This window comes from Eucyclogobius newberryi, unplaced genomic scaffold (assembly GCF_026437365.1).
Source record: "Eucyclogobius newberryi isolate DKJ021-1_F unplaced genomic scaffold, fEucNew1.0.hap1 SCAF_3, whole genome shotgun sequence".
In the NCBI taxonomy this organism is placed as follows: Eukaryota; Metazoa; Chordata; class Actinopteri; order Gobiiformes; family Gobiidae; genus Eucyclogobius; species Eucyclogobius newberryi.
Window position 1 is genome coordinate 5,684,027 of NW_027315945.1, and position 27,169 is coordinate 5,711,195.

A 27,169-nucleotide genomic window follows, 5' to 3' on the forward strand; every position below is an offset into this window, starting at 1 on the left:
TAACTTTTGATGCCGCGCTTGTGTAGATAATTTTTCCCAAAGTAAAGCTTGATCGAGCTATTGCCCACGGAGGAGTTTGTTAAAGTGTGAAGCGTAAATGTGAACATTTCAAGGATTTGGCGTTTTTCCCATTTGTGACAGTATATTTGCAGCTCCACGGCACAGAGACCGTACCACTTAAAATCAAAATATGGATAACTTTTGATGCCCCGTTTGTGTAGATGATTTTCCCCAAATATGAGCTTGATCGGGCAATCGGCCTAGGAGGAGTTCGTTAAAGTGTGAAGCGTAAAAATGTGGTGATTTTAGAGATTTCGCTGTTTTCCCATTTCTGACATATATTTGCGGGTCCGCCACACAGAGACCGTAGCACTTAGAATCAAAATATGGGTAAGTTTTGATGCCCCGCTTGTGTAGATGATATTCTCCAAATATGAACTTGATCGGACAATCGCCCTAGGAGGAGTTTGTTAAAGTGTGAAGCGTAAAAATGTGGTGATTTGAGCGATTCTACGATTTTCCCATAAGGATAACATGGGATGTTTCTGTCAACGCTACGGTTACGCCGTACAAAATATGACTTTGGCTCTCATACTTGTATGATCAGGATGGCAAATTAGAATTTCGTTCAAAATATCATGTCATTTGGAAAAACTCTATTGTTTATAGGCCACTCTGAAGGCCAAATAGTCAGAATTCTGGGAAACGTTTGCGGCTCCGTCGCACAAAGACCGTAAAAGTTATCCTTAAAATTTGGATAACTTTAGATACACCACTTGTCTAGAGGACGTACACCGATTTTGAGGTTGGTGGGCAAAACGCACTAGGAGGACTTCGTTAAAGTGTAAAACATAAAAATGTGGTAATTTGAGAGATTTTGTGGTTTTCCCATAGGGATAACATGGGAGGTTTCTGTCATCGCTACGACTACGGCGTAAAAATTTAGGCATTTTTGTGATTGGCTTTTGTGATCGGGACGGCAAAATAGAATTTTGGGTAAAGTTTAGACAATTTTGGTAAAACTAATTTTTGACCTTCAATGTTAATTTAAAGGTCACTCTGTAGGGGGCGCTATCACTGCCATTTCAATTTTGTCAGCCTAAACTGGTCCAAACTAGAAAGTTTAACAACTGATTCAAATTTGGTCCTAATCGGACTGGTTTTGATCAAATGGGAGCAATTTTTAGACCTGCAATATTCCAAAATAAGTTGTCCAACTTTGCGGCTGCGCCGCACACAGACCGTAAAAGGTATCTCAAAAAATTGAATAACTTTAGATGCCCCACTTGTCCAGAGGACGTACGCCGATTTTGAAGTCGGTGGGCAAAACGCCCTAGGAGGAGTTCGTCAAAGTTTGACGTAAACAAAATGGCTAACTCAGCTTGTTTTCATTTTCAAAGGAAGATGGCGGCCATAGGGTAAGTTTGGGGGCGTGGCCACAATGATTTTTTTTGTTTATCCTCACGAGAGGAATGCGTGTCCCGAATTTCGTAGCTTTACGCCAAAGTTGACCTCGGGGCGTCTCCCATAGGCGCAATGTATTTTGACTTTTGTCGGTAGCGCTGTCGCGCCATTTTTTAACGAAAAAAAAAATGGCCCAGAAAAAATAAAATTTTTCGCCGATTCTGAATTTTGGGCAAAGTTTGGTGAGTTTTTGAGCATGTTCAGGGGGTCAAATTAGAGATCAAAGCGCTGAAGAAGAACAAGAAAAATAATAATAATAATAATAATAATAATATTTTTAGCAAAAACAATATAGCCGTTTTTACTATAACAACAAATGATACATCGTTTGAAAGCTCTAAGCCTTCCCGATGCCGCCATGGGGTGGAATCATCATTACGAGCGCTTACGCGCTCGTCACTCCCTATTCCGTCGGGATGCCCCGCCCACTCCCCATAGACTTCCATTGATTTGAGCAGATACAAGCATGGCCCATGCCTGCGGCATGGATTCTCGCGTATGGGACGATGCCAGGAGGGTTTTTGGAGGAATGCAGCGCTTCGCGCTGCTGTTGTCAACAATTAGTGAATGGGCTACGCCCATTCACTAATTGTTGACTATTTCTGTCATAGCAGGAGTAAGTATGCATGATCCATGCCTTCGGCATGGGCTAGTTCACTGTACTTGCCAGGGGCGACGGGGTACCAAACATGCGGGCTGCGCCCGCATGTTTGGTCAGACAGTTGCAACGCTGCCTTCGGCAGCGTTGCGGGAGCAATAGGCCCTCCCCCTGCTGGGGCTCGGGCCTAATAATAATAATAATAATAATAATAATATTTTTAGCAAAAACAATATAGCCGTTTTCACTATAACAACAAATTATACATCGTTTGAAAGCTCTAAGCCTTCCCGATGCCGCCATGGGGTGGAATCATCATTACGAGCGCTTACGCGCTCGTCAGTCCCTATTCCGTCGAGATGCCCCGCCCACTCCCCATAGACTTCCATTGATTTGAGCAGATACAAGCATGGCCCATGCCTGCGGCATGGATTCTCGCGTACGGGACGATGCCAGGAGGGTTTTTGGAGGAATGCAGCGCTTCGCGCTGCTGTTGTCAACAATTAGTGAATGGGCTACGCCCATTCACTAATTGTTGACTATTTCTGTCATAGCAGGAGTAAGTATGCATGATCCATGCCTTCGGCATGGGCTAGTTCACTGTACTTGCCAGGGGCGACGGGGCACCAAACATGCGGGCTGCGCCCGCATGTTTGGTAAGACAGTTGCAACGCTGCCTTCGGCAGCGTTGCGGGAGCAATAGGCCCTCCGCCCTGCTGGGGCTCGGGCCTAATAATATTCCGATGCGAAAACAATGTTTCCCATTTTTCAAATATCATAAACTATACATTTTCGGAAAACGCTCGCGCTTTCCTACCTCATGGTGTGGGTCCCTGGTCACTGACGGGTACTTTCGTTAATTTTGAGTGGGCTCCGCCCACTTTGTGTTTTTGGCCCTCTATACAGTAATAATGTTCAATTTTTGCATTACATGCTTATATGCACGGAACATGCAAGAGATGGGGAACGTATTCGTGAGGTACTTAGCGCAAATGAGTGCTTTATATGGGGATGACGACCGCTTCGCGGTCGTCATCCCAATGTAAGGTGCTCGTTTAGTGCGCACTTTTGCACGGGCTTCGCCCGTTTACAACGGTAATGTTCCATTTTCCTACTACTAATTAGTATGCACGGGGCGTGCATGAGTGAAGGAGTGCGTTAGTGAGTGTTTGGAAGTGGGCGAGCGCTTCGCGCTCGATTTCGTGCGCACTACGTGCGCACTTTCGCAGCCGTGCTTCGCACGGCCTTACGAGATTAATAGGCCTCTCGCCAGCTTGTGGCGCTCGGGCCTAAATATAGCCGCAAGCGGCAATGATCGGCCCTCGCCACGCCGCCGCCACACCGCCGCCACGCCGCAAGAGGAGGGGGCGCTAACGCGCCCCAATTGTCCTTTTATTACGCTAAACATAACTAAACATTTAACCTCCATATAAAATCTGTAGGGGGCGCTGTGGCGCCAAATGAATTTATTTCACTTCAAGTAGGTTTAGGGCAAAGAGTTTAACAACTGATTCTAATTTGACGCAATTCGGACTTTATCTGCGCAAACGGCAGAAATTTTAAATATGGGAGATTTCTGAAATTCTAGCTACAGTTTGCGGCTTCGCCGCACAGAGACCGTGAGAGGTATCAATGTAATTTGGATAACTTTTCATGTCCCACTCCTCAGTAGCATTTTCACCAAATTTCAGCTTTTTAGGGCCAACGCCCTTGGAGGAGTTCGTAAAAGTACGACGTTTGGAAAAACTCCGAAGTCATGTTTAGCCATTTTTGAAGCAATATGGCCGACATTTGGTTGGGCGGACGGCGTTGCCGTAATAATATTTTTTACTTCTCTTGTCACCATCTACCTCTGCGCCAAATTTCATGATTCTACGATCATATTTTTTTTGGGTCATTTCCCATCTCTCAATGCATTTTTGGTACATTTGGTGGCGCTGACGCGCCAATTTTTTTTATTTTAGAAAAGGGAAATAGCCAGAATGTAGAGAGGCACGATTTTTAGAGGCGTGCAAATTTTTGTGACTTTTCGTCAATGTTCACTGGGTGAAAAATAGGGGGGTTGGTCCCGAGAAGAAGAAAGAAAGAAAGAAAGAAAGAAAGAATAATATTCCGATGCGAAAACAATGTTTCCCATTTTTCAAATATCATAAACTATACATTTTCGGAAAGCGCTCGCGCTTTCCTACCTCATGGTGTGGGTCCCTGGTCACTGACGGGTACTTTCGATAATTTTGAGTGGGCTCCGCCCACTTTGTGTTTTTGGCCCTCTATACAGTAATAATGTTCAATTTTTGCATTACATGCTTATATGCACGGAACATGCAAGAGATGGGGAACGTATTCGTGAGCTACTTAGCGCAAATGAGTGCTTTATATGGGGATGACGACCGCTTCGCGGTCGTCATCCCAATGTAAAGTGCTCGTTTAGTGCGAACTTTTGCACGGGCTTCGCCCGTTTACAACGGTAATGTTCCATTTTCCTACAACTAATTAGTATGCACGGGGCGTGCATGAGTGGAGGAGTGCGTTATTGAGTGTTTGGAAGTGGGCGAGCGCTTCGCGCTCGATTTCGTGCGCACTACGTGCGCACTTTCGCAGCCGTGCTTCGCACGGCCTTACGAGATTAATAGGCCTCTCGCCAGCTTGTGGCGCTCGGGCCTAATAATAATATTTTTAGCAAAAACAATATAGCCGTTTCCACTATAACAACAAATTATACATCGTTTGAAAGCTCTAAGCCTTCCCCATGCCGCCATGGGGTGGAATCATCATTACGAGCGCTTACGCGCTCGTCACTCCCTATTCCGTCGGGATGCCCCGCCCACTCCCCATAGACTTCCATTGATTTGAGCAGATACAAGCATGGCCCATGCCTGCGGCATGGATTCTCGCGTACGGGACGATGCCAGGAGGGTTTTTGGAGGAATGCAGCGCTTCGCGCTGCTGTTGTCAACAATTAGTGAATGGGCTACGCCCATTCACTAATTGTTGACTATTTCTGTCATAGCAGGAGTAAGTATGCATGATCCATGCCTTCGGCATGGGCTAGTTCACTGTACTTGCCAGGGGCGATTGCTCCCGCAACGCTGCCGAAGGCGGGAGCAATAGGCCCTCCGCCCTGCTGGGGCTCGGGCCTTATAATCTCTGCCAAAATTATTTCCTCCAAATAATATAGTTTTAATTTACTACAAGCTCCCCCACAGCCCTGTGTTGTTGTGTAGGCCTGTTTTAGGCTGTTCTCACTTCACACTTTAGGCGCCAGGTCAGCTCAAATACAACATGGGCCCCTCAGGCTGAGATTTAGAACCAAATTTAAATTCTGAAGCACAAATATCGGGCCGGTCAATGTATGTCTAGAGGAGACCACATTGGACTGGTGCTGATACACATTAACTACAGCAGCAATGTCAATATAAAATGAATATAAAGGCTATGAAATGAAATGAAATGAACTGAATTGAATAACCAATCCTTGTTTGGACTTTGGAGGTACAAATGTGATTGATGATGATTAAAAATCTCCATTATTTAAGTTCAGGAAATTCACATTTAAATACATTTGTTTTTATAATCCATATTTGTCATACGCCCCAGCCCTGTGAATAATGGATAAGGGAATTACCTTGGTTTCCTTAAAACTTTGGACTCTTTTGACTTGTCCCCCAGAGTCTTGAACCTGGAGAGAGAGAATATGGTTAGTTCTGTGGATTGTGGAGGCAGATGATGGACAGAAGATGCAGTTTGACAGTCGTGTTCCCAAATTCCACAGACGAGAACCAATCAGCCTTGTAACTCCAGGCACATGACGGTCAGCTGAGCACACTGGGCTGGCTTCAAACCACACAAACGCAAACCTTGTGGACCCTTTAAATTACTCTTCAGAATGTTCAAAAATTCCAGAATGGATTAAACTGGAAGTAAAAGTATAAGTAAACGTACTACATTTTCAATCATTTTAATTTTCAATACGAATGTTGTTGTTTTTTAAGTCTCTACAACTGAATTTCAGGAGTAGAATGTCCGTTACTTTAGTCAAAGTGTCTTCTCTCATCAACTTCCAAATGCAGCGGGATAATGTTAAATGTGTTTCTAATGTTAAATGTGTTTCTAATGTTAAATGTGTTTCTAATGTTAAATGTGTTTATAATGTTAAATGTGTTAAATGTGTTTATAATGTTAAATGTGTTTCTAATGTTAAATGTGTTTCTAATGTTAAATGTGTTAAATGTGTTTCTAATGTTAAATGTGTTTCTAATGTTAAATGTGTTTCTAATGTTAAATGTGTTAAATGTGTTTCTAATGTTAAATGTGTTTCTAATGTTAAATGTGTTTATAATGTTAAATGTGTTAAATGTGTTTCTAATGTTAAATGTGTTTATAATGTTAAATGTGTTAAATGTGTTTCTAATGTTAAATGTGTTTATAATGTTAAATGTGTTAAATGTGTTTCTAATGTTAAATGTGTTTCTAATGTTAAATGTGTTTCTAATGTTAAATGTGTTTATAATGTTAAATGTGTTTCTAATGTTAAATGTGTTAAATGTGTTTATAATGTTAAATGTGTTTCTAATGTTAAATGTGTTAAATGTGTTTCTAATGTTAAATGTGTTTCTAATGTTAAATGTGTTTATAATGTTAAATGTGTTTATAATGGTAAATGTGTTTATAATGGTAAATGTGTTTATAATGGTAAATGTGTTTATAATGGTAAATGTGTTTATAATGTTAAATGTGTTAAATGTGTTTATAATGTTAAATGTGTTAAATGTGTTTATAATGTTAAATGTGTTTCTAATGTTAAATGTGTTTCTAATGTTAAATGTGTTATTATGTTAAATGTGTTTATAATGTAAAATGTGTTTATAATGTTAAATGTGTTTATAATGTTAAATGTGTTTATAATGTTAAATGTGTTAAATGTGTTTATAATGTTAAATGTGTTTATAATGGTAAATGTGTTTCTAATGTTAAATGTGTTTATAATGTTAAATGTGTTTATAATGTTAAATGTGTTAAATGTGTTTATAATGTTAAATGTGTTAAATGTGTTTATAATGTTAAATGTGTTTATAATGGTAAATGTGTTTCTAATGTTAAATGTGTTTATAATGTTAAATGTGTTTATAATGTTAAATGTGTTAAATGTGTTTATAATGTTAAATGTGTTTATAATGTTAAATGTGTTTATAATGTTAAATGTGTTTATAATGTTAAATGTGTTTATAATGGTAAATGTGTTTCTAATGTTAAATGTGTTTATAATGTTAAATGTGTTTATAATGTTAAATGTGTTAAATGTGTTTATAATGTTAAATGTGTTTATAATGTTAAATGTGTTTATAATGTTAAATGTGTTTATAGCAGCTCCGATCACGTGTGTCCAAGTGTTTTACTCTGACAAAACCACCTGGATTTTTCATACTTTGTCATCATTTTTTTGTGAGTTTTTCCACAGAAATCACATTATGTTCCAGAATGTCCACGTCTACAGAGCATTCTATTCTTCTTCCTTAAAAGTCCCACACGCCGATGTTGATCGTGTGCTAAAGACACTCAAAACAAAGAACACAGAGTAAAAACAGGCCAGATTGACCAGAGGAAGAGGACGGAGACACTGACCCGGTGCTGAAGTCCTGCTGCACGGAGTGAAGCCGCTCCTTCAGGTGCTCAAACATCACACCGAGAGGGAACCGAACCAAAGCACGGAGCTGACGCGGGACACGGGACACGGGACGCGGGACACGGGACACGGGCAAAGCAAAACAAAGTGGGTCGAGGAGCCACGTGACGCTGGGTAAGGACCAGGACGAATGACAACGGAGTGTTTGTGACGCGCTGTACCGCCCCCTGCTGCCGCGGAGGAGGAGGCGACACCGGCGTGACCGGGAGGGACCGTGGATGTATTAGGGGCCGGGAGGGACTGGGAGAGACCGTGGATGTATTATTGGCCGGGAGGGACCATGGATGTATTAGGGACCGGGAGGGACCGGGAGGGACCGTGGATGTATTAGGGGCCGGGAGGGACCGGGAGGGACCATGGTTGTATGAGGGACCGGGAGGGACCGGGAGGGACTGGGAGGGACCGCGGATGTATGAGAGACTGGGCGGGACCAGGAGGGACCGGGAGGGACCGTGGATGTATGAGGGACCGGGAGGGACCATGGTTGTATGAGGGACCGGGAGGGACCGGGAGGGACTGGGAGGGACCGCGGATGTATGAGAGACTGGGCGGGACCAGGAGGGACCAGGAGGGACCAGGAGGGACATTCTACAGATGTCAGATATTCGTTTTTGTTATTTGTTATAGGGACTGATAAGTTCTTGTTGTGTTTTTCATGTTGACATTTTTATGACTTGACAGGAAAGTGAAGTGAATACAATGTTTAAAAATGGGTTAGAGCTTTTAAAGAATTTGACCCAGTGACCCCAAACCTTGAGTTTTTAAGGCATTTTCTGATGGTATCACTACCAGGCTTCTTCATTCTTCAAGTGCTTTTAGGGCATTTGACTACGTCACCCAAACCCACGTTAGAATTACACTTCCATCTCAGGCTTATGGGGTGAGCCCTTTATATCTCGTTTTAAAAGATTTTAGAAGTTAAGCTTTTTTATATAATCCAAAGTAATAGTATAAAGTGGGTTTGGGATCACTGGGTGAAATGCCCTAAAAGCTTCTGAATAAAAACTGGTATTTTCACTGTAAACAAAAAAAAAGTCTTAAAAATAGTCACATATTTTAAAGAGGATATACAGGAATAAGCCCCTGAGGTCGAAGTACTGATTTCACAATAATCGTAACACTAAAATTTGACATTGTGACATCCCTAGTCCCAAAGGCCTGAGGGTGAAGTGATATTCTAAAGTGGTTTAGGGTCACTGGGTCAAAATCTATTGAAGAGAAACTGGTAATGGTACAGTAAAAAATGGCTTAAAATCGTAAAAGCATTTCAAATGAAATAAAGGGCTGAGCCCCATAGGCCTGAGATGTAGGTCATATTCTTGTTTTGTTCTGTTTTTTTGGAAACAAAAATGTTTTAATATACCTTTATATATTTTAATAATGCATTTTTATTATTTATTTCTTTTTTACCCTTTTTTATTATCTTTGTTTACTGCAATCAGAGTAATAAAAATACATCTAAAAACACACACAAAGCACCCGGCTCTGTGTTTTCCGAGGTTATTATATTATATTCTCCCATAGACTGTATCTCATGTAAACCGTCTATGCCTCATCCCCATGGTGATCCGAACAGCGGGCACGCATGCGCACTGCAGGGCGAGTGGACGGGCTAATTGTATGCGAAGGCTGCAAAAGGGCACGTGACACGGCTTCGGAAACGTACGGCACGGCAGCTCACGTGACCCGGCTCTGCTCCGGTCCTGGTCCTGATGCAGGTGCACATCCTCCCCCATCGGCCCACGATCTGTTTGTGCCGTGCGCTACGGAGACGCGGACGGAACGCGGACGGAACGCACGCAAAGGCGCACAAAACCGCTCATGTTCTTTCCAGATAGGAACGTTTTATTTTAGCCGCGCGTCGCCGTAGCTCACGTCGTGCGGTCGCGTTCCATTGTATTGTAAAGGTAAAAGCTTTCAGAGCGTCGCATTGTTGTGCTCGGTGGTTGTTACTATGATTGTGTTATTTATTTGCTGACCTATTTCAGCATCGTTATGAACCAACCGTGTGGACTGAGCGCTGTTGTTGTTCCAGGGCCAGCGCGGTGTGTTCACCTGGGGCCCCGGGACCTGCAGACCGGGACCATGAGCGCGGAGCGGCCCAAGCGCATCCGCATCAAGAAGAGATACGTAAGTCCTTCCTCGTTTCGGGCTGGGCACAGGCCGAGTGTAGTGTTTGAATGACACCTGGATGACAGCACCAGCCTACACTGCCAGAGCCTGATCATGAAAGAGAGCTCACAGCAAGAAGGTCCGAGGTTCGACTCCCGAGGGTTTGTGGGTAACATAAAACGTGCACAGCATGTGGGCTCAAGATCTGGACTTGGCAGCACTGAATGATGAGGTCCATGTTTAGTCCTGACTCTGGCACCAGCAGGAGGCCGGCCCATGTTTAGTCCTGACTCTGGCACCAGCAGGAGGCCGGTCCATGTTTAGTCCTGACTCTGGCACCAGCAGGAGGCCGGCCCATGTTTAGTCCTGACTCTGGCACCAGCAGGAGGCCGGTCCATGTTTAGTCCTGACTCTGGCACCAGCAGGAGGCCGGTCCATGTTTAGTCCTGACTCTGGCACCAGCAGGAGGCCGGTCCATGTTTAGTCCTGACTCTGGCACCAGCAGGAGGCCGGTCCATGTTTAGTCCTGACTGGCACCAGCAGGAGGCCGGTCCATGTTTAGTCCTGACTCTGGCACCAGCAGGAGGCCGGCCCATGTTTAGTCCTGACTCTGGCACCAGCAGGAGGCCGGTCCATGTTTAGTCCTGACTCTGGCACCAGCAGGAGGCCGGTCCATGTTTAGTCCTGACTCTGGCACCAGCAGGAGGCCGGTCCATGTTTAGTCCTGACTCTGGCACCAGCAGGAGGCCGGTCCATGTTTAGTCCTGACTGGCACCAGCAGGAGGCCGGTCCATGTTTAGTCCTGACTCTGGCACCAGCAGGAGGCCGGTCCATGTTTAGTCCTGACTGGCACCAGCAGGAGGCCGGTCCATGTTTAGTCCTGACTCTGGCACCAGCAGGAGGCCGGCCCCTGAGGTCCTCAGAGTCCGAGATGGTTCATATGGCACTAACATGTCTGAGATGTACTTTGGTGCTAGGCCATGGAGAGACTTGTACACAAGCAGAGCTGCTTTAAAGTCTCTTCTCTGAGCCACAGGGGGCAGTGCAGAGACCGTGCACAACATGTGGGCTCAAGATCTGGACTTGGCAGCACTGAATGATGGGTCAAAAGTACATTACACATTTCCATTCAGGGATCAAGATCGTGGACCCGATTCATAGTTTAGTTTTGGACTCCGACAGTTCCACCTGTGGTCCTGGGGTGAGCTGAGGTTAATGCTCATCATAAAATCAATCATTCAAGGGAAGTGGCGCTACAATAACAAGACCATCGTCAAAGTTCGGTAACACCATTTACTTCCAGTTGTCCCAGCAACATAAAATCACATTTCACTTACAACAAACCATTCACTCTTTCCCAGAACCTCACACCTTCTCCAGAGGCAACACTGAAGGGAGAAAGTTTGGTTTAAAGTTTTGCCGGGCGTGAAACTGTTTGTTGTACATGTGATCAGCTCTGGGCACATATCAGCCAAATGTTGTACTGTGTTTAGGACCCGGCACTCCCTGTTCACACTGGACATTTAGTAAACATAGGCCAATTCTTTGCACAATTAAAAGTTGAATACATTTATTTGTAGTTGTTTTTTTATTGAAAAAACAACAGCATAAATCCACAGAATCAATAGATTTTACAAATGTGCTTTCACTTTTCCACTTATGGATATTGATTAGGATTTGCATTTCTCTAATGACACTGGTTGCTGCCTGTAGGACATCGGTGAGGGGATGCCATGGGGCGAAGAACGCCTTGTACGCAAAGTGCTCTTTCTGTCCCTCAGGGAATTCAAAGACACTCAGCGAGCCATGCACCAGCGCTCACGCACACACACTCAGAATCCAAGCATCAGAAGTACTGTCGCTCCAAAGAGCAGGCCTCCGGGCCCCAGAGCAGCCACACAGAGCCCACACCAGCAGCGCCAAGGCAGGGGCCCCCAACAGTCTCATACAGCAGCTTGTCCCCAGGAACCAGTCATCCAGTCTAAGAAGAGTCTGAAGGCCAGTGAGAGGAAGGCCTTGACCAGTAGAACACTGCGCTCCCACAAGACTCTCAGCCCCCCCAGGCGGACTAGAATTGCACCTGCCAGAACTGCCACTGCAACCAAAAGAACAGCCCTCACTTCTACCAGAACTGCCCCTGTCAGAACTGCTGCCACCCCCAAAAGAACACCCATCACCCCCAAAAGAACTGTTCTTATCCCCACCAGAGTTGCTCCTGTCAGAACTGCTCTCACCCACAAAAGAACTCCACGGACTCCCAAAAGAACTGTTCTCATTCCAAGGAAACCTTCCTTGACCCCTAGCAGAACGGCCCCGAGCACCAGAACTACCCAGAGCACCAGAACCGCAGGCCGTCCCAGCACACTCGCCCTCACCTCTAGTAGACCTGCCCTCGCCGCCTCCAGAGCGGCCCTCAGCACCAGGATCGTCCTCACCACCACGACTGCCCTCAACCCTCCCAGACCGGCCCTGAGCCGCAGCAGCACACCCAACAGCCACTCGGTGAAGATCCGAGCCAGCGCCGACAACACAAACAAACCTGCAGGTGAGTGTTCCATATGAAACATCATCACTTTCAGTCTCAACAGAGAGAATACACACATACATCTAAAACAGTTTTAAATACGGCCTGTTACTTAATAGATCTTTATAGTAAAACGTAGTAGATACTTTCAGTTGTACTTCCAGTGGTAGTTACAATGATACTTGTATAATATTACCTTTACAGTTTGTGGCCCTTATACTTGTACTTATGGTGGTATTTATGCAAGGCTCTGTGCAGCCGGCCGCAGTGTTGTGAGTTCGAATCCCGGCTCTAACAATTTACTACATGACCTCCCTTCTCTCATCTCCATCCACACCGGTCCATGTTTAGTCCTGACTCTGGCACCAGCAGGAGGCCGGTCCATGTTTAGTCCTGACTCTGGCACCAGCAGGAGGCCGGTCCATGTTTAGTCCTGACTCTGGCACCAGCAGGAGGCCCGTCCATGTTTAGTCCTGACTCTGGCACCAGCAGGAGGCCGGTCCATGTTTAGTCCTGACTCTGGCACCAGCAGGAGGCCTGTCCATGTTTAGTCCTGACTCTGGCACCAGCAGGAGGCCGGTCCATGTTTAGTCCTGACTCTGGCACCAGCAGGAGGCCGGTCCATGTTTAGTCCTGACTCTGGCACCAGCAGGAGGCCGGTCCATGTTTAGTCCTGACTCTGGCACCAGCAGGAGGCCGGTCCATGTTTAGTCCTGACTCTGGCACCAGCAGGAGGCCGTTCCATGTTTAGTCCTGACTCTGGCACCAGCAGGAGGGCGTCCATGTTTAGTCCTGACTCTGGCACCAGCAGGAGGCCGGTCCATGTTTAGTCCTGACTCTGGCACCAGCAGGAGGCCGGTCCATGTTTAGTCTTGACTCTGGCACCAGCAGGAAGCCGGTCCATGTTTAGTCCTGACTCTGGCACCAGCAGGAGGCTGGTCCATGTTTAGTCCTGACTCTGGCACAAACAGGAGGCCGGTCCATGTTTAGTCCTGACTCTGGCACCAGCAGGAGGCCGGTCCATGTTTAGTCCTGACTCTGGCACCAGCAGGAGGCCGGTCCATGTTTAGTCTTGACTCTGGCACCAGCAGGAGGCCGGTCCATGTTTAGTCCTGACTCTGGCACCAGCAGGAGGCTGGTCCATGTTTAGTCTTGACTCTGGCACCAGCAGGAGGCCGGTCCATGTTTAGTCCTGACTCTGGCACCAGCAGGAGGCCGGTCCATGTTTAGTCCTGACTCTGGCACCAGCAGGAGGCCGGTCCATGTTTAGTCCTGACTCTGGCACCAGCAGGAGGCCGGTCCATGTTTAGTCCTGACTCTGGCACCAACAGGAGGCCGGTCCATGTTTAGTCCTGACTCTGACACCAGCAGGAGGCCGGTCCATGTTTAGTCCTGACTCTGGCACCAGCAGGAGGCTGGTCCATGTTTAGTCCGGAGGTGACACTAACTCTTTCTCTTTGTTTCTGTGGCCAAAGACGATGATTTCAGTTTTGTCTTGTTCAGCTGGAGAAAGTTGTTCTGCTCCACACACTGATCTGTTGGATGCAGTGACAGAGTGAATCCACTGGTCCATATTCACCTGCGACAGTAAAACATAGATTATACCATAAGCATGTCTTAAATTTAACTTTTAAGACACTAAAGCAACACAGTCATCTGTTTATTAATATCACAATTGTGACAGACTTTAATACATCATCCACATTAAAAAAGCATGATAAAAACCATAACTTTCTCTTAACAGTGACACATACATATTTAATTATATATTAGGTATTCTTATGGCATAATAACAAAGTTTAATTACGACACTGTTAACACTTTTGTTTACCAATCCTAATACCACCAACATACCACTAAATCTACCAACATATACAACTGGAAGTAACACTTTAAGTACCAATCAGTGTTGCTGTGTCACAGTAATTATCTATGTAAGTACCACTAGAAGTACCGCAAACTACCATGTAAATAATATTGTGCATGTGAAATATGTGTCAGTACAAGTACAAATGTAATTACTTCTAGAAGCACCACTGAAAGTATTTACTAAGTTCCACCGTAAATGACTAACAGGCTGTATTTGAAGTGCTAGCTAGTTTGGGTGTATAAGTGATAGTGTGAGTTTATGGGCCTTTTTCAGGGGAAACTGTTCCGAAATGCAAGAGAAGCAGCTGGAAACTGTCTCTGCAGACTGCCTCTGGACTGCCCCCTGCCTGCACGGAGCAGGATGACAGCAGGTAGGTCTGAGCTGCTCCCAGGATGCTGAAGGCCGTGTACTACACTGACTCTTTCTGTGGCTTCAGACCAAAGGTGCAGGCTCAGAGGAAGTTTGCCCAGTCCCCACCAAACTCACCTGGACTCCCAGTGTGCACCAGGATCACCATGGTAACCAGTCTAATGAGACGTCAGCCCAAGACGGAAGACTTCCTGTCTTTTCTTTGTTTGAGAGGTATGATCAGATCTCACACACTGTAATAACACATAGTCTAATGTAGCGCTGAGACCATTCTCAAAATAGTATTGAATCGTTCAATACTTTTGGTTCAATCCGACCTGTGTGTTGTTCTCATGTGTCATTCGCACATTTTGGTGCACTAGAAAAAGAGTAAGCCTGCCGTCCTTTGGCAGTAAACAGTGAGTCTGCAGATGTAAACGGCAGACTCACGGCTGCGGCATGCCTGAGTAACACACCAGGAACCAGGAAAGTTATGAATAGTAAACTCACCAGATTTGAGGTTGCTATTTAGCATTCAATTGATTGTGGTTGTGGGTTATGGTTTAGAAAGTTAAGAAGGATTTTTATCTCTCAAATTCACTTCAGCGTCAGTGTTATAAGATAGCATCGCCTCTAACTGACTGGACAGTCAACAATGGCCCTAAAATCACACTATTACTACATACTGACTTTCTTGACTATAAAGAAGCTGAGGTGCAAAGTAAAATGTACAATAGAAATGTCTGATTCAATGTTTAATAGCCTATAAGTATCATGAACTTATGTAATATTACATTTATCTTTTTTATTTATGCAAAATTCAGAACTCGTCTCATCATTAAACCAAATAAACAAACCCCTAGACTACATCAATGTATAATGTCATTTATTGAAAATGTCTGTTTTATTTAGCAAATTAACATATTTTGCTCTTCTGAGGCCCAACAAAACTTAAAGGTTGAATGGACGATTTTTTGGCCCAAATCTGAGTCTTATTTCCTGGTGGCGTGGACTGCGATTAGTCCTGCCACGTATCAATCATAAAACGCACCTACCGCTCACCTGCAGCCGCGTGTGGCTCGTCCCCATGAGAGCAGCACGTTTCCTCGTGTCCAAGCGCATGGATCTATCATAATATAGTTCCCTCAGTGTACGGGACAAAATGAAGACGGAGAAAGACAGTTCGAGCTGACTCAGAAGAGACGGAAATCTACGGGAGACGAGAGATGCGATGTGATCCGTCGCGCTAATAAACAAACGCACGTGTGTGTTGTATCGGTCCACACGGGGGAGGGGCATGTGCACGGGGGAGGGGCATGTGCACGGGGGAGGGGCATGTGCACTTCCGCCTGAGTTCTCAAATCGCCGAAAAATCGTCCATAACGCCTTTAAATATTGAAATCATGACTCGTGTATCAAGATATGAATCGAATCATGATAAAATGGTATCGTCCCATCCTGAGTATAATGTGTATTATGTAAACATAAACATATGAATGTATCCCAGGTTCAACAGCCATCCCCAGGACCATGGCCTTCCTCTCCACGAGACGAGGGAAGGATCCATATGATGGTCCGAAGAACAGAGGTGAGACACGCCTCACACGTGATGTGTTCATGTTTCACACATGATGTGTTCATGTTTCACACGTGATGTGTTCATGTTTCACACATGATGTGTTCATGTTTCACACGTGATGTGTTCATGTTTCACACGTGATGTGTTCATGTTTCACACGTGATGTGTTCATGTTTCACACGTGATGTGTTCATGTTTCACACATGATTTGTTCATGTTTCACACGTGATGTGTTCATGTTTCACACATGATGTGTTCATGTTTCACACGTGATGTGTTCATGTTTCACACGTGATGTGTTCATGTTTCACACGTGATGTGTTCATGTTTCACACATGATGTGTTCATGTTTCATACGTGATGTGTTCATGTTTCACACGTGATGTGTTCATGTTTCACACGTGATGTGTTCATGTTTCACACTTGATGTGTTCATGTTTCACACATGATGTGTTCATGTTTCACACGTGATGTGTTCATGTTTCACACATGATTTGTTCATGTTTCACACCTGATGTGTTCATGTTTCATACGTGATGTGTTCATGTTTCATACGTGATGTGTTCATGTTTCACACGTGATGTGTTCATGTTTCACACATGATTTGTTCATGTTTCACACATGATGTGTTCATGTTTCACACGTGATGTGTTCATGTTTCACACGTGATGTGTTCATGTTTCACACGTGATGTGTTCATGTTTCACACATGATTTGTTCATGTTTCACACATGATGTGTTCATGTTTCACACGTGATGTGTTCATGTTTCACACGTGATGTGTTCATGTTTCACACGTGATTTGTTCATGTTTCACACGTGATTTGTTCATGTTTCACACGTGATGTGTTCATGTTTCACACATGATTTGTTCATGTTTCACACATGATGTGTTCATGTTTCACACATGATGTGTTCATGTTTCACACGTGATGTGTTCATGTTTCACACATGATGTGTTCATGTTTCACACGTGATGTGTTCATGTTTCACACATGATTTGTTCATGTTTCACACGTGATTTGTTCATGTTTCACACATGATTTGTTCATGTTTCACACCTGATGTGTTCATGTTTCATACGTGATGTGTTCATGTTTCACACGTGATGTGTTCATGTTTCACACATGATTTGTTCATGTTTCACACATGATGTGTTCATGTTTCACACATGATGTGTTCATGTTTCACACATGATGTATTCATGTTTCACACCTGATGTGTTCATGTTTCATACGTGATGTGTTCATGTTTCACACGTGATGTGTTCATGTTTCACACATGATTTGTTCATGTTTCACACATGATGTGTTCATGTTTCACACATGATGTGTTCATGTTTCATACGTGATGTGTTCATGTTTCACACATGATGTGTTCATGTTTCACACGTGATGTATTCATGTTTCACACGTGATGTGTTCATGTTTCACACATGATTTGTTCATGTTTCACACATGATGTGTTCATGTTTCACACATGATGTGTTCATGTTTCATACGTGATGTGTTCATGTTTCACACATGATGTGTTCATGTTTCACACATGATGTGTTCATGTTTCATACGTGATGTATTCATGTTTCACACGTGATGTGTTCATGTTTCACACGTGATGTGTTCATGTTTCACACATGATGTGTTCATGTTTCACACGTGATGTATTCATGTTTCACACCTGATGTGTTCATGTTTCATACGTGATGTGTTCATGTTTCACACGTGATGTGTTCATGTTTCATACGTGATGTGTTCATGTTTCACACATGATGTGTTCATGTTTCATACGTGATGTGTTCATGTTTCACACATGATGTGTTCATGTTTCATACGTGATGTGTTCATGTTTCACACCTGATGTGTTCATGTTTCATACGTGATGTGTTCATGTTTCACACATGATGTGTTCATGTTTCACACGTGATGTGTTCATGTTTCACACATGATTTGTTCATGTTTCACACATGATGTGTTCATGTTTCACACATGATGTGTTCATGTTTCATACGTGATGTGTTCATGTTTCACACGTGATGTGTTCATGTTTCACACGTGATGTATTCATGTTTCACACGTGATGTGTTCATGTTTCACACGTGATTTGTTCATGTTTCACACATGATTTGTTCATGTTTCACACGTGATTTGTTCATGTTTCACACATGATTTGTTCATGTTTCACACCTGATGTGTTCATGTTTCATACGTGATGTGTTCATGTTTCACACGTGATGTGTTCATGTTTCACACATGATTTGTTCATGTTTCACACATGATGTGTTCATGTTTCACACATGATGTGTTCATGTTTCATACGTGATGTGTTCATGTTTCACACATGATGTGTTCATGTTTCACACATGATGTGTTCATGTTTCACACGTGATGTGTTCATGTTTCACACGTGATGTGTTCATGTTTCACACATGATGTGTTCATGTTTCACACGTGATGTATTCATGTTTCACACGTGATTTGTTCATGTTTCACACGTGATGTGTTCATGTTTCACACATGATGTGTTCATGTTTCATACGTGATGTGTTCATGTTTCACACGTGATGTGTTCATGTTTCACACGTGATGTGTTCATGTTTCACACATGTGTTCATGTTTCATACGTGATGTGTTCATGTTTCATACGTGATGTGTTCATGTTTCACACGTGATTTGTTCATGTTTCACACGTGATTTGTTCATGTTTCACACATGATGTGTTCATGTTTCACACATGATGTGTTCATGTTTCATATGTGATGTGTTCATGTTTCACACATGATGTGTTCATGTTTCACACATGATGTGTTCATGTTTCACACATGATGTATTCATGTTTCACACGTGATTTGTTCATGTTTCACACGTGATTTGTTCATGTTTCACACATGATGTGTTCATGTTTCACACATGATGTGTTCATGTTTCACACATGATGTATTCATGTTTCACACGTGATTTGTTCATGTTTCACACGTGATGTGTTCATGTTTCACACATGATGTGTTCATGTTTCATACGTGATGTGTTCATGTTTCACACATGATGTGTTCATGTTTCACACATGATGTATTCATGTTTCACACGTGATTTGTTCATGTTTCACACGTGATGTGTTCATGTTTCACACATGATGTGTTCATGTTTCATACGTGATGTGTTCATGTTTCACACATGATGTGTTCATGTTTCATACGTGATGTGTTCATGTTTCACACATGATGTGTTCATGTTTCACACGTGATGTGTTCATGTTTCACACGTGATGTGTTCATGTTTCACACATGATGTGTTCATGTTTCACACGTGATGTATTCATGTTTCACACGTGATTTGTTCATGTTTCACACGTGATGTGTTCATGTTTCACACATGATGTGTTCATGTTTCACACGTGATGTGTTCATGTTTCACACATGATGTGTTCATGTTTCACACGTGATGTGTTCATGTTTCATACGTGATGTGTTCATGTTTCATACGTGATGTGTTCATGTTTCACACATGATGTGTTCATGTTTCACACGTGATGTGTTCATGTTTCATACGTGATGTGTTCATGTTTCACACATGATTTGTTCATGTTTCATACGTGATTTGTTCATGTTTCACACGTGATTTGTTCATGTTTCACACATGATGTGTTCATGTTTCATACGTGATGTGTTCATGTTTCACACATGATGTGTTCATGTTTCACACGTGATGTATTCATGTTTCACACGTGATGTGTTCATGTTTCACACGTGATTTGTTCATGTTTCACACGTGATGTGTTCATGTTTCATACGTGATGTGTTCATGTTTCACACATGATGTGTTCATGTTTCACACATGATTTGTTCATGTTTCACACATGATGTGTTCATGTTTCATACGTGATGTGTTCATGTTTCACACATGATGTGTTCATGTTTCACACATGATTTGTTCATGTTTCATACGTGATGTGTTCATGTTTCACACATGATGTGTTCATGTTTCACACATGATGTGTTCATGTTTCATACGTGATGTGTTCATGTTTCACACGTGATTTGTTCATGTTTCACACGTGATGTGTTCATGTTTCACACATGATGTGTTCATGTTTCATACGTGATGTGTTCATGTTTCACACGTGATTTGTTCATGTTTCACACGTGATTTGTTCATGTTTCACACATGTGTTCATGTTTCATACGTGATGTGTTCATGTTTCACACGTGATGTGTTCATGTTTCACACGTGATTTGTTCATGTTTCACACATGTGTTCATGTTTCATACGTGATGTGTTCATGTTTCATACGTGATGTGTTCATGTTTCACACGTGATGTGTTCATGTTTCACACATGATGTGTTCATGTTTCACACATGTGTTCATGTTTCATACGTGATGTGTTCATGTTTCACACATGATTTGTTCATGTTTCACACGTGATGTGTTCATGTTCCACACGTGATGTGTTCATGTTTCACACGTGATGTGTTCATGTTCCACACGTGATGTGTTCATGTTTCACACGTGATGTGTTCATGTTTCACACGTGATGTGGTTCATGTGTTTGACAGTGCCTGGAGAACCTCAGAAAGCGCTGTGTAATGGCCGGTGGGTTCACGTTTATGGAACACGACAACAGAAGGCCCAGAACACGGACAGGACAGAGGGAGAACTGCAGGTTTGCTATTTTTCAACCCTTTTCAATTCCAATTTATTTTTTCTTACTTTGAGTGGAGAAATGGCTTGTCCAGTTTACAGAATTGTCTTTTCTTTTGCTATGGAACCTCCCCGAACGACTGAGGGACAACACAGACCTTTACCTTAATTCAAAATATTCCTTTTGCTCTGGCAGGATACTGTGCTACGCCCATGTGCCTGCCCCGCTTCATTATCTAAGCCTCCTGAGGGACCCTTCACCGGGCTGAGCTTTCCAACGCCATGCAATCAATACACTCAGAACCAGCAACGCCAGTGCTCAGACTGTTTCAACACAGCCCTCGTGCACCTCATCCGAGCACCAAGTAAATCTACATCTCTGCCCCACAAAACGCCTGAAAAGTCAACAACTCTTTCTCTCAGGACACTTGAAAGCTCCCCTTCTCTCAGATTACCTCAAAAGTCTGCTTCCCTGAAACATCAGCCATCTTCAAAGCCAACAGCTCCGCATCAGCCAAAAAAAGGCCTACGGTCTGCAGCGACACCTCACAGAGAAACGGGCAGGTCCACAGCGACACCTCACAGAGAAATGGGCAGGTCCACAGCGACACCTCACAGAGAAATGGGCAGGTCCACAGCGACACCTCACAGAGAAACAGGCAGGTCTAATCTGCCTCTAAGAACATCCAAAAGTCTTAAATCTTCAGCTCAAAAAACAGCTGAACGATCTTCAGGTTCCACAGTTCTGCCACAAAGAACATTACAAAAGTCGAGAGCTCCCACTCAAAGAAAACCACAAAGGTCTAAAGTTTATCACATCAACCCATCCGGAGGTTCTACTTTGGCAAACCGAACAGCCGAAAGATCTGCAGCTGTTCTTCACAAAACATCTGAACACCCTGTGGAAAACCAAAATGTGCGGTTTTCCAGGAGAAAGAGGGGTCTTCCTCCAGACACCAGCTCCACCGGCTCCAAACATTCTCGAAACCAGCATTAAGAAGCAGAGTGAGGGCAACCTCGTCTCACATTATAGGTTGGATTGTTGGTGATTCTTCTTCTTCATCTTTGAAAGTAAGCGTCTAACTCCAAAAGATTTGTTTTTTAGATTTTGTCAACATAAAATCTTGTCTTAAATCAAATAAATAATTAAAATATTAAGAAAGAACATGGGAGTCCATATTCAAACTCATCCAAATAACAAGGAATTATCACAATTGGAATTTTAAAAAATGTGAAAAGTTTATAGTATGTCCTGCAACACTGAAATGCGCTTCTATGACTTTCCTACTACCGGTAATTGAGATTTCAGATCGGGTCAGTGTTCCCTGGTAGCAAAGGCTGACTGTAACAGCTGCCATGGGACTAATGCCAGAATTAGCCTTGTGGCTAATTCTGGCATTATTAATGTGCACTGTCCCTGAAATACATATATAAATTAGACATGTGGCACATATACGGCAAAATTACATTAAATGAAACTATTACATTCAGAAAATGTGTCTTGATTAGTCTTGATATCTTTCCTATTGGTTAATAAAATGCTTGTAGCTTTTGTTTTTCCTTTTTTAAATAAATTTCAAAAATATGTATGTAAACAGACTGGTAGTGTCCACTGGTGATAATTCATCAAATATCTTGAAATCTGTCAAAAATGTATTCCATCAAGTAAAATAAAGAAGGTCAATTCTAAAAAACATAACCAAAATATTTATTATGTTTGCCAATGTTGTTCTTTTATGTCAGGCCTGTGGCCTGTGGCTAGAATCCAGTTGAGTTTTGGAGTTGACAAAACCAAACCAGCATTTCTTTAGGTTCTCGTGTTGTTGAAGCTGGATTTAAACCTGAGTGAGTCTGCAGACTCTATACTCGTGCACTCCAGGGTACAGACTTGTGGGTGCAGACTCTATACTCGTGCACTCCAGGGTACAGACTTGTGGGTGCAGACTCTATACTCGTGCACTCCAGGGTACAGACTTGTGGGTGCAGACTCTATACTCGTGCACTCCAGGGTACAGACTTGTGGGTGCAGACTCTATACTCGTGCACTCCAGGGTACAGACTTGTGGGTGCAGACTCTATACTCGTGCACTCCAGGGTACAGACTTGTGGGTGCAGACTCTATACTCGTGCACTCCAGGGTACAGACTTGTGGGTGCAGACTCTATACTCGTGCACTCCAGGGTACAGACTTGTGGGTGCAGACTCGGAGAATGTTCACAAGCTCAGACTTGGCTGGCTCTTACATGTTTTGAGAACGGTCTCAATCAGAAGCCCTCAGTGCAGGCCTGGACTGGCCATAGGGAGTGTTTTCGCCGGTCACTGTCAGACTTGCCATCACAACGTAGAGTCCTAATATCACACTTCATCAGCTTTCTCTTCTATACTGTGCTCTTGTTCATCGCAGGCCCACAGACATGGCCCATTGTCACCCGGGCCGGCACATGTAAGTTTAGCCAATTGAAAGCAGACGTTCATTTTCGTGCAGAGAATCAAATCAATTCAAACCGATTTCTGTAGACGTGTGCATCGTGCGGACAGGATCTCAGTGAAGATCACAAAATACATGAGTTCAGACGTCCTGATGCAGGTCTGTGACGCCTGGAGTGTTTAGGGGCCACTTTAGACCACTACTGTTCACACACTCTGAGGGCACGAACAGGTGGAGCTAATTGAAACTTATTTTGTTTTATGTTGAAATTCAATTTAAATAATTAAATTTGGATTTGTTTACTCATTAAAAATCAATCGTAATATTGTTCTAGCATTGTGTTGTTTTAAAGTAATGGCTCATACTGTAATGAAAACAAATACAGCCTTAAAGCATTTTGGTTTAACAGGCCAGCATTATTAAGACAATCTAAAATGCACTAAACCCGAAAAGCAATCCTGTTTTGGACCATATACACACAGTTTAGTAAGCTTATCCTATTGAAAAGATCAGTTGTAAAAAAATTAATTATAATTTAAAATTCTTTCAAAATTCAAAGCATTAATCTCATTCATCTCCTAATGAGCCGTGTTAGCAGTAGCATCATTAGCTCGTGAGAGTCAGCTTTCCACCAAGGTTACAATTAAACACCTTTGTTTGTTTAGCTTTCGAAGCATTTCCTTATTTTTCCACAGCTTCTTGCTCCTCGTTTTTGGGGGATTTTGTGGGTGAAACTGAAATTTGAAGACAAAATGTCTTGCAGAGACGTGGTGTGGTGTCTACACTAGAGACTCTTGTTTGATACTTTATTTGGACAAAGACAAGTTATTTAGGGAGTGCACAAGCTAAAACCTGTCATTTAAAGTGTTTCTTTAGATGTTCTTGGAGACAACGCCTTAATCATCTTTACAGCCTGGTCCCGACCAGGTTTGAGTGCTTGTTACTATGGCAACGCAGAGCCAACTCTGGTTAGCCAAGTTTGTGGAACAGAACTGAGGATACAATGAGCCTGGATTGTCCAAATAAACCAGGCTTAATCTTGCTTTATGGAATGCCCTCATTGCAACATGTCATAAATGATGTGACTAGTTTATGACTGGACTAATTTAATCCAATACACATGCCTGCAAAAACTAAATATTGGACTATAACACAAGACCATACCAGGAAAAACCGGGTCTGGTTGTCTCACGAGTAGGTTGTCACGTTGATTTTTTAAATCCACACCAGACGGTGCTGTAACTTGACATTAGGCATAGAATTTAGGCTTGTTTAAGCATCTGAAATCTCTGGCTGGATTAAAGCCGAGGGGCTGAGAATTAACCTGAACACTCCACAAGCCCGAGAACAGAGAAGGAGCCTCAGATCACACAGCATCACGGTGAACGGACAGATCTTGTGTTTCTTTCTTTGTGAATGCTCCTGTCTTCCTCACACACTATGGACTGACACGCACATCACCAGAGCCAAAAACAATGAGCTCACTGTACAGTTTACGCTTGGTGAAAATGACTTTAATCACATCAAGATCGTATATTACTTAAGATGTCTATATTGTACAACATCCTGGGCCTTTTCTGTCTCATTCTGTCTCATCTAATCAGCTGTCAGTGTGCTGTCTCTTCACTTGTTTTACAGCATCACATTTCCCATCATGCATTTGGACTCCATCAACCCTGCAAGATTTGAAGTATCCAATGGGGGCTTACAACAGGGGTGTCAAACACGGCCCCCCTAGACATTTTAATCCGGGCCGCTTAACATTTCTTATTTATATTTATTAATTTTCGATAGATATATGATGTTTTAATCACTAGACCTACAATTCTCTCCATCTTTTGCAGCAGCCGTCCATCCACCCCGCTGCTCAGCGCTGCTGTGTGTGCTGCTGGCGCAAGTGCTGAGGGCCGAGAAGTGTCAAAGCACACACTGAACTAGACAAGACAGAGGGTTATGAGCGGGGAAAGAAACGTGTGGGTTTGGGAAACAAGTGGAAGAAAGAAAAGAGACTTGAAAAGAGTTTTGTGGATGTTGAGAGCTGTGCTAAAAGCGGCGCTAATGTGGAGTTAACAACAAGAAAACAAACTTCTGTGATGACAGCTCTGTGAGAAAAACATCCAAACCAGAGCAAACCAGGACAGATCAGGAGCCACAGGTAAAAACACAGGTCAGAGTGTAATAAAGTATGAACATGACAGAGTGAAGCTGCTGTGACTGTCCACACTAATGTGACTGTGAATACAAACACAATGCACTTTATGAATCATTTATCACAAAGTAAACTATGAAAATAGCGTGCTCATATTGAGTTTGGACAGCAACAGCAACATGTCTGTGATATCAACATTTCATATCAGAAATCCTATCACAAGTCCATGTTCCTGCTGCTGCTGCTGCTGGTGCTGCTGTTGCTGCTGGTGCTGGTGCTGCTGCTGCTGCTGCTGGTGCTGCTGCTGCTGCTGGTGCTGCTGCTGTTGCTGCTGCTGCTGGTGCTGCTGTTGCTGCTGCTGCTGGTGCTGCTGTTGCTGCTGGTGCTGCTGTTGCTGCTGCTGCTGCTGCTGCTGGTGCTGGTGCTGCTGCTGCTGCTGGTGCTGCTGCTGGTGCTGGTGCTGGTGCTGCTGCTGGTGCTGCTGCTGTTGCTGCTGCTGCTGGTGCTGCTGTTGCTGCTGCTGCTGCTGCTGCTGCTGCTGCTGCTGCTGCTGCTGCTGCTGCTGCTGCTGCTGCTGCTGCTGCTGCTGCTGCTGCTGGTGCTGCTGCTGCTGCTGCTGCTGCTGCTGCTGCTGCTGCTGCTGCTGCTGCTGCTGCTGCTGCTGGTGCTGCTGCTGCTGCTGCTGCTGCTGCTGCTGCTGGTGCTGCTGCTGCTGCTGCTGCTGCTGCTGCTGCTGCATGAATATGGACTCAGTCTTTCACCTGCTGCAGATTTGTGTCCACAAAGAACTATTACTAGGCTATATAAAGCTATTTATTTTTCTATTCATATTTGTTATTATTTTTTACGCTATGTTCGGCCGTGAACCAGCCTGAGCATCAAAATTAGGCCCAAGGCCCAAAATGAGTTTGACACCCCTGACGCGCAGAACTGATAGGGTTAAACTGGAAATTCCAACGATGGGTGCTCTGTGCAGGTCTTATCCCCAATGCGCCTTTTGTTATCAAATATGAAGCTGAACATCCTATTTATTCTCCCCTAATATTTCTCCAATCACACAAAAAACAACACAATTTCAAAGGTCTGTATAATTTCACCAAGATGTTTATGGTTGTCTTGTAAAAGCTTCTTATACGAATGAGGAACATTTCACATCTAGTTCAAATCCAAAACTTAGGGTGCTGAATGTGTTGTAGCTCATACTGTCAGCTGGGGCTAGGTCCCGGGGCTAGTTGTCTCATGGAGCCTGTTTGGTTGTCACATGGGACAAAATGATAACGTGCTGATATACACTTAAGTCAGTATCTTTCGTAAAATCCTCTGGGAGAATTCCTCCATTTTACAGCTTAATACAGAGTAAAAATCAAAGAAACAATTGTTTTCACAAATGAATTATTGAAGCACATCATGTGATGATTGGCAAGTATTTTGACTGAAATTGCCATTAATAACAGCAGGGACAACCAGCTCCACACACTGTGACAACCGACCCTGATGGGCAATTTGTCACAGTTCATTTGATTGTCTTTAACAGTTAAAAACTACGTATTTGAAAGAAAAAAAAAACTATTTCAAGCATTCAATGTAATATTTGGATGACTTTTGTGGTATACTGAGGCTGAGCAAGAGCAGTGACAAGTGTGAAAAGCAACCTTGTTTGAATACTTATATGTTTGTCAAATCTGCATCGTGGTCAAATTGATCTGATTAAATTAATTAATTGGTTCTGTTAAATGAGCCTGGCTGTCAAAGTGGATCCAATAACGCATGTTCCGGGTA

At 43.4% G+C, this 27,169-nt stretch overlaps 2 protein-coding genes across 3 annotated transcripts in view; one reads left to right on the plus strand and one right to left on the minus strand.

Moving 5' to 3' along the window:
* Positions 1 to 7,805, minus strand: part of dtnbp1a (dystrobrevin binding protein 1a) — a 36,984-nt gene extending 29,179 nt beyond the window's left edge. The window contains exons 1-2 of one of the 2 annotated variants that reach the window (XM_072461263.1): positions 7,685 to 7,804; positions 5,688 to 5,741 (exon numbers count right to left, since the gene is read on the minus strand). In XM_072461263.1, the coding sequence (XP_072317364.1) occupies positions 5,688 to 5,741; positions 7,685 to 7,740 (110 nt within the window). In that variant the 5' untranslated portion in view covers positions 7,741 to 7,804. Of the gene's footprint in view, positions 1 to 5,687; positions 5,742 to 7,684 lie in introns of both variants that reach the window. The other variant, XM_072461264.1, reaches the window with a different exon arrangement.
* Positions 7,806 to 9,819: 2,014 nt separating this feature from the next.
* On the plus strand, positions 9,820 to 21,826 carry LOC140374419 (uncharacterized). The gene is made up of 7 exons (XM_072461307.1): positions 9,820 to 9,875; positions 11,571 to 12,402; positions 14,525 to 14,621; positions 14,688 to 14,833; positions 16,107 to 16,187; positions 20,729 to 20,835; positions 21,010 to 21,826. The coding sequence occupies exons 1-7, from the start codon at positions 9,831 to 9,833 to the stop codon at positions 21,808 to 21,810; spliced, it is 2,109 nt and encodes a 702-aa protein (XP_072317408.1). The 5' UTR covers positions 9,820 to 9,830; the 3' UTR covers positions 21,811 to 21,826.
* Positions 21,827 to 27,169: the final 5,343 nt, after the last annotated feature.

Coding starts and splice junctions, on each gene's coding strand:
- LOC140374419 (XM_072461307.1), top strand. CDS start 9,831: ATGAGCGCGGAGCGGCCCAAGCGCATCCGCATCAAGAAGAGATAC. Junction 14,622..14,687: donor ACGGAGCAGGATGACAGCAG/GTAGGTCTGAGC, acceptor CTGTGGCTTCAG/ACCAAAGGTGCAGGCTCAGA. Junction 14,834..16,106: donor GTCTTTTCTTTGTTTGAGAG/GTATGATCAGAT, acceptor AATGTATCCCAG/GTTCAACAGCCATCCCCAGG.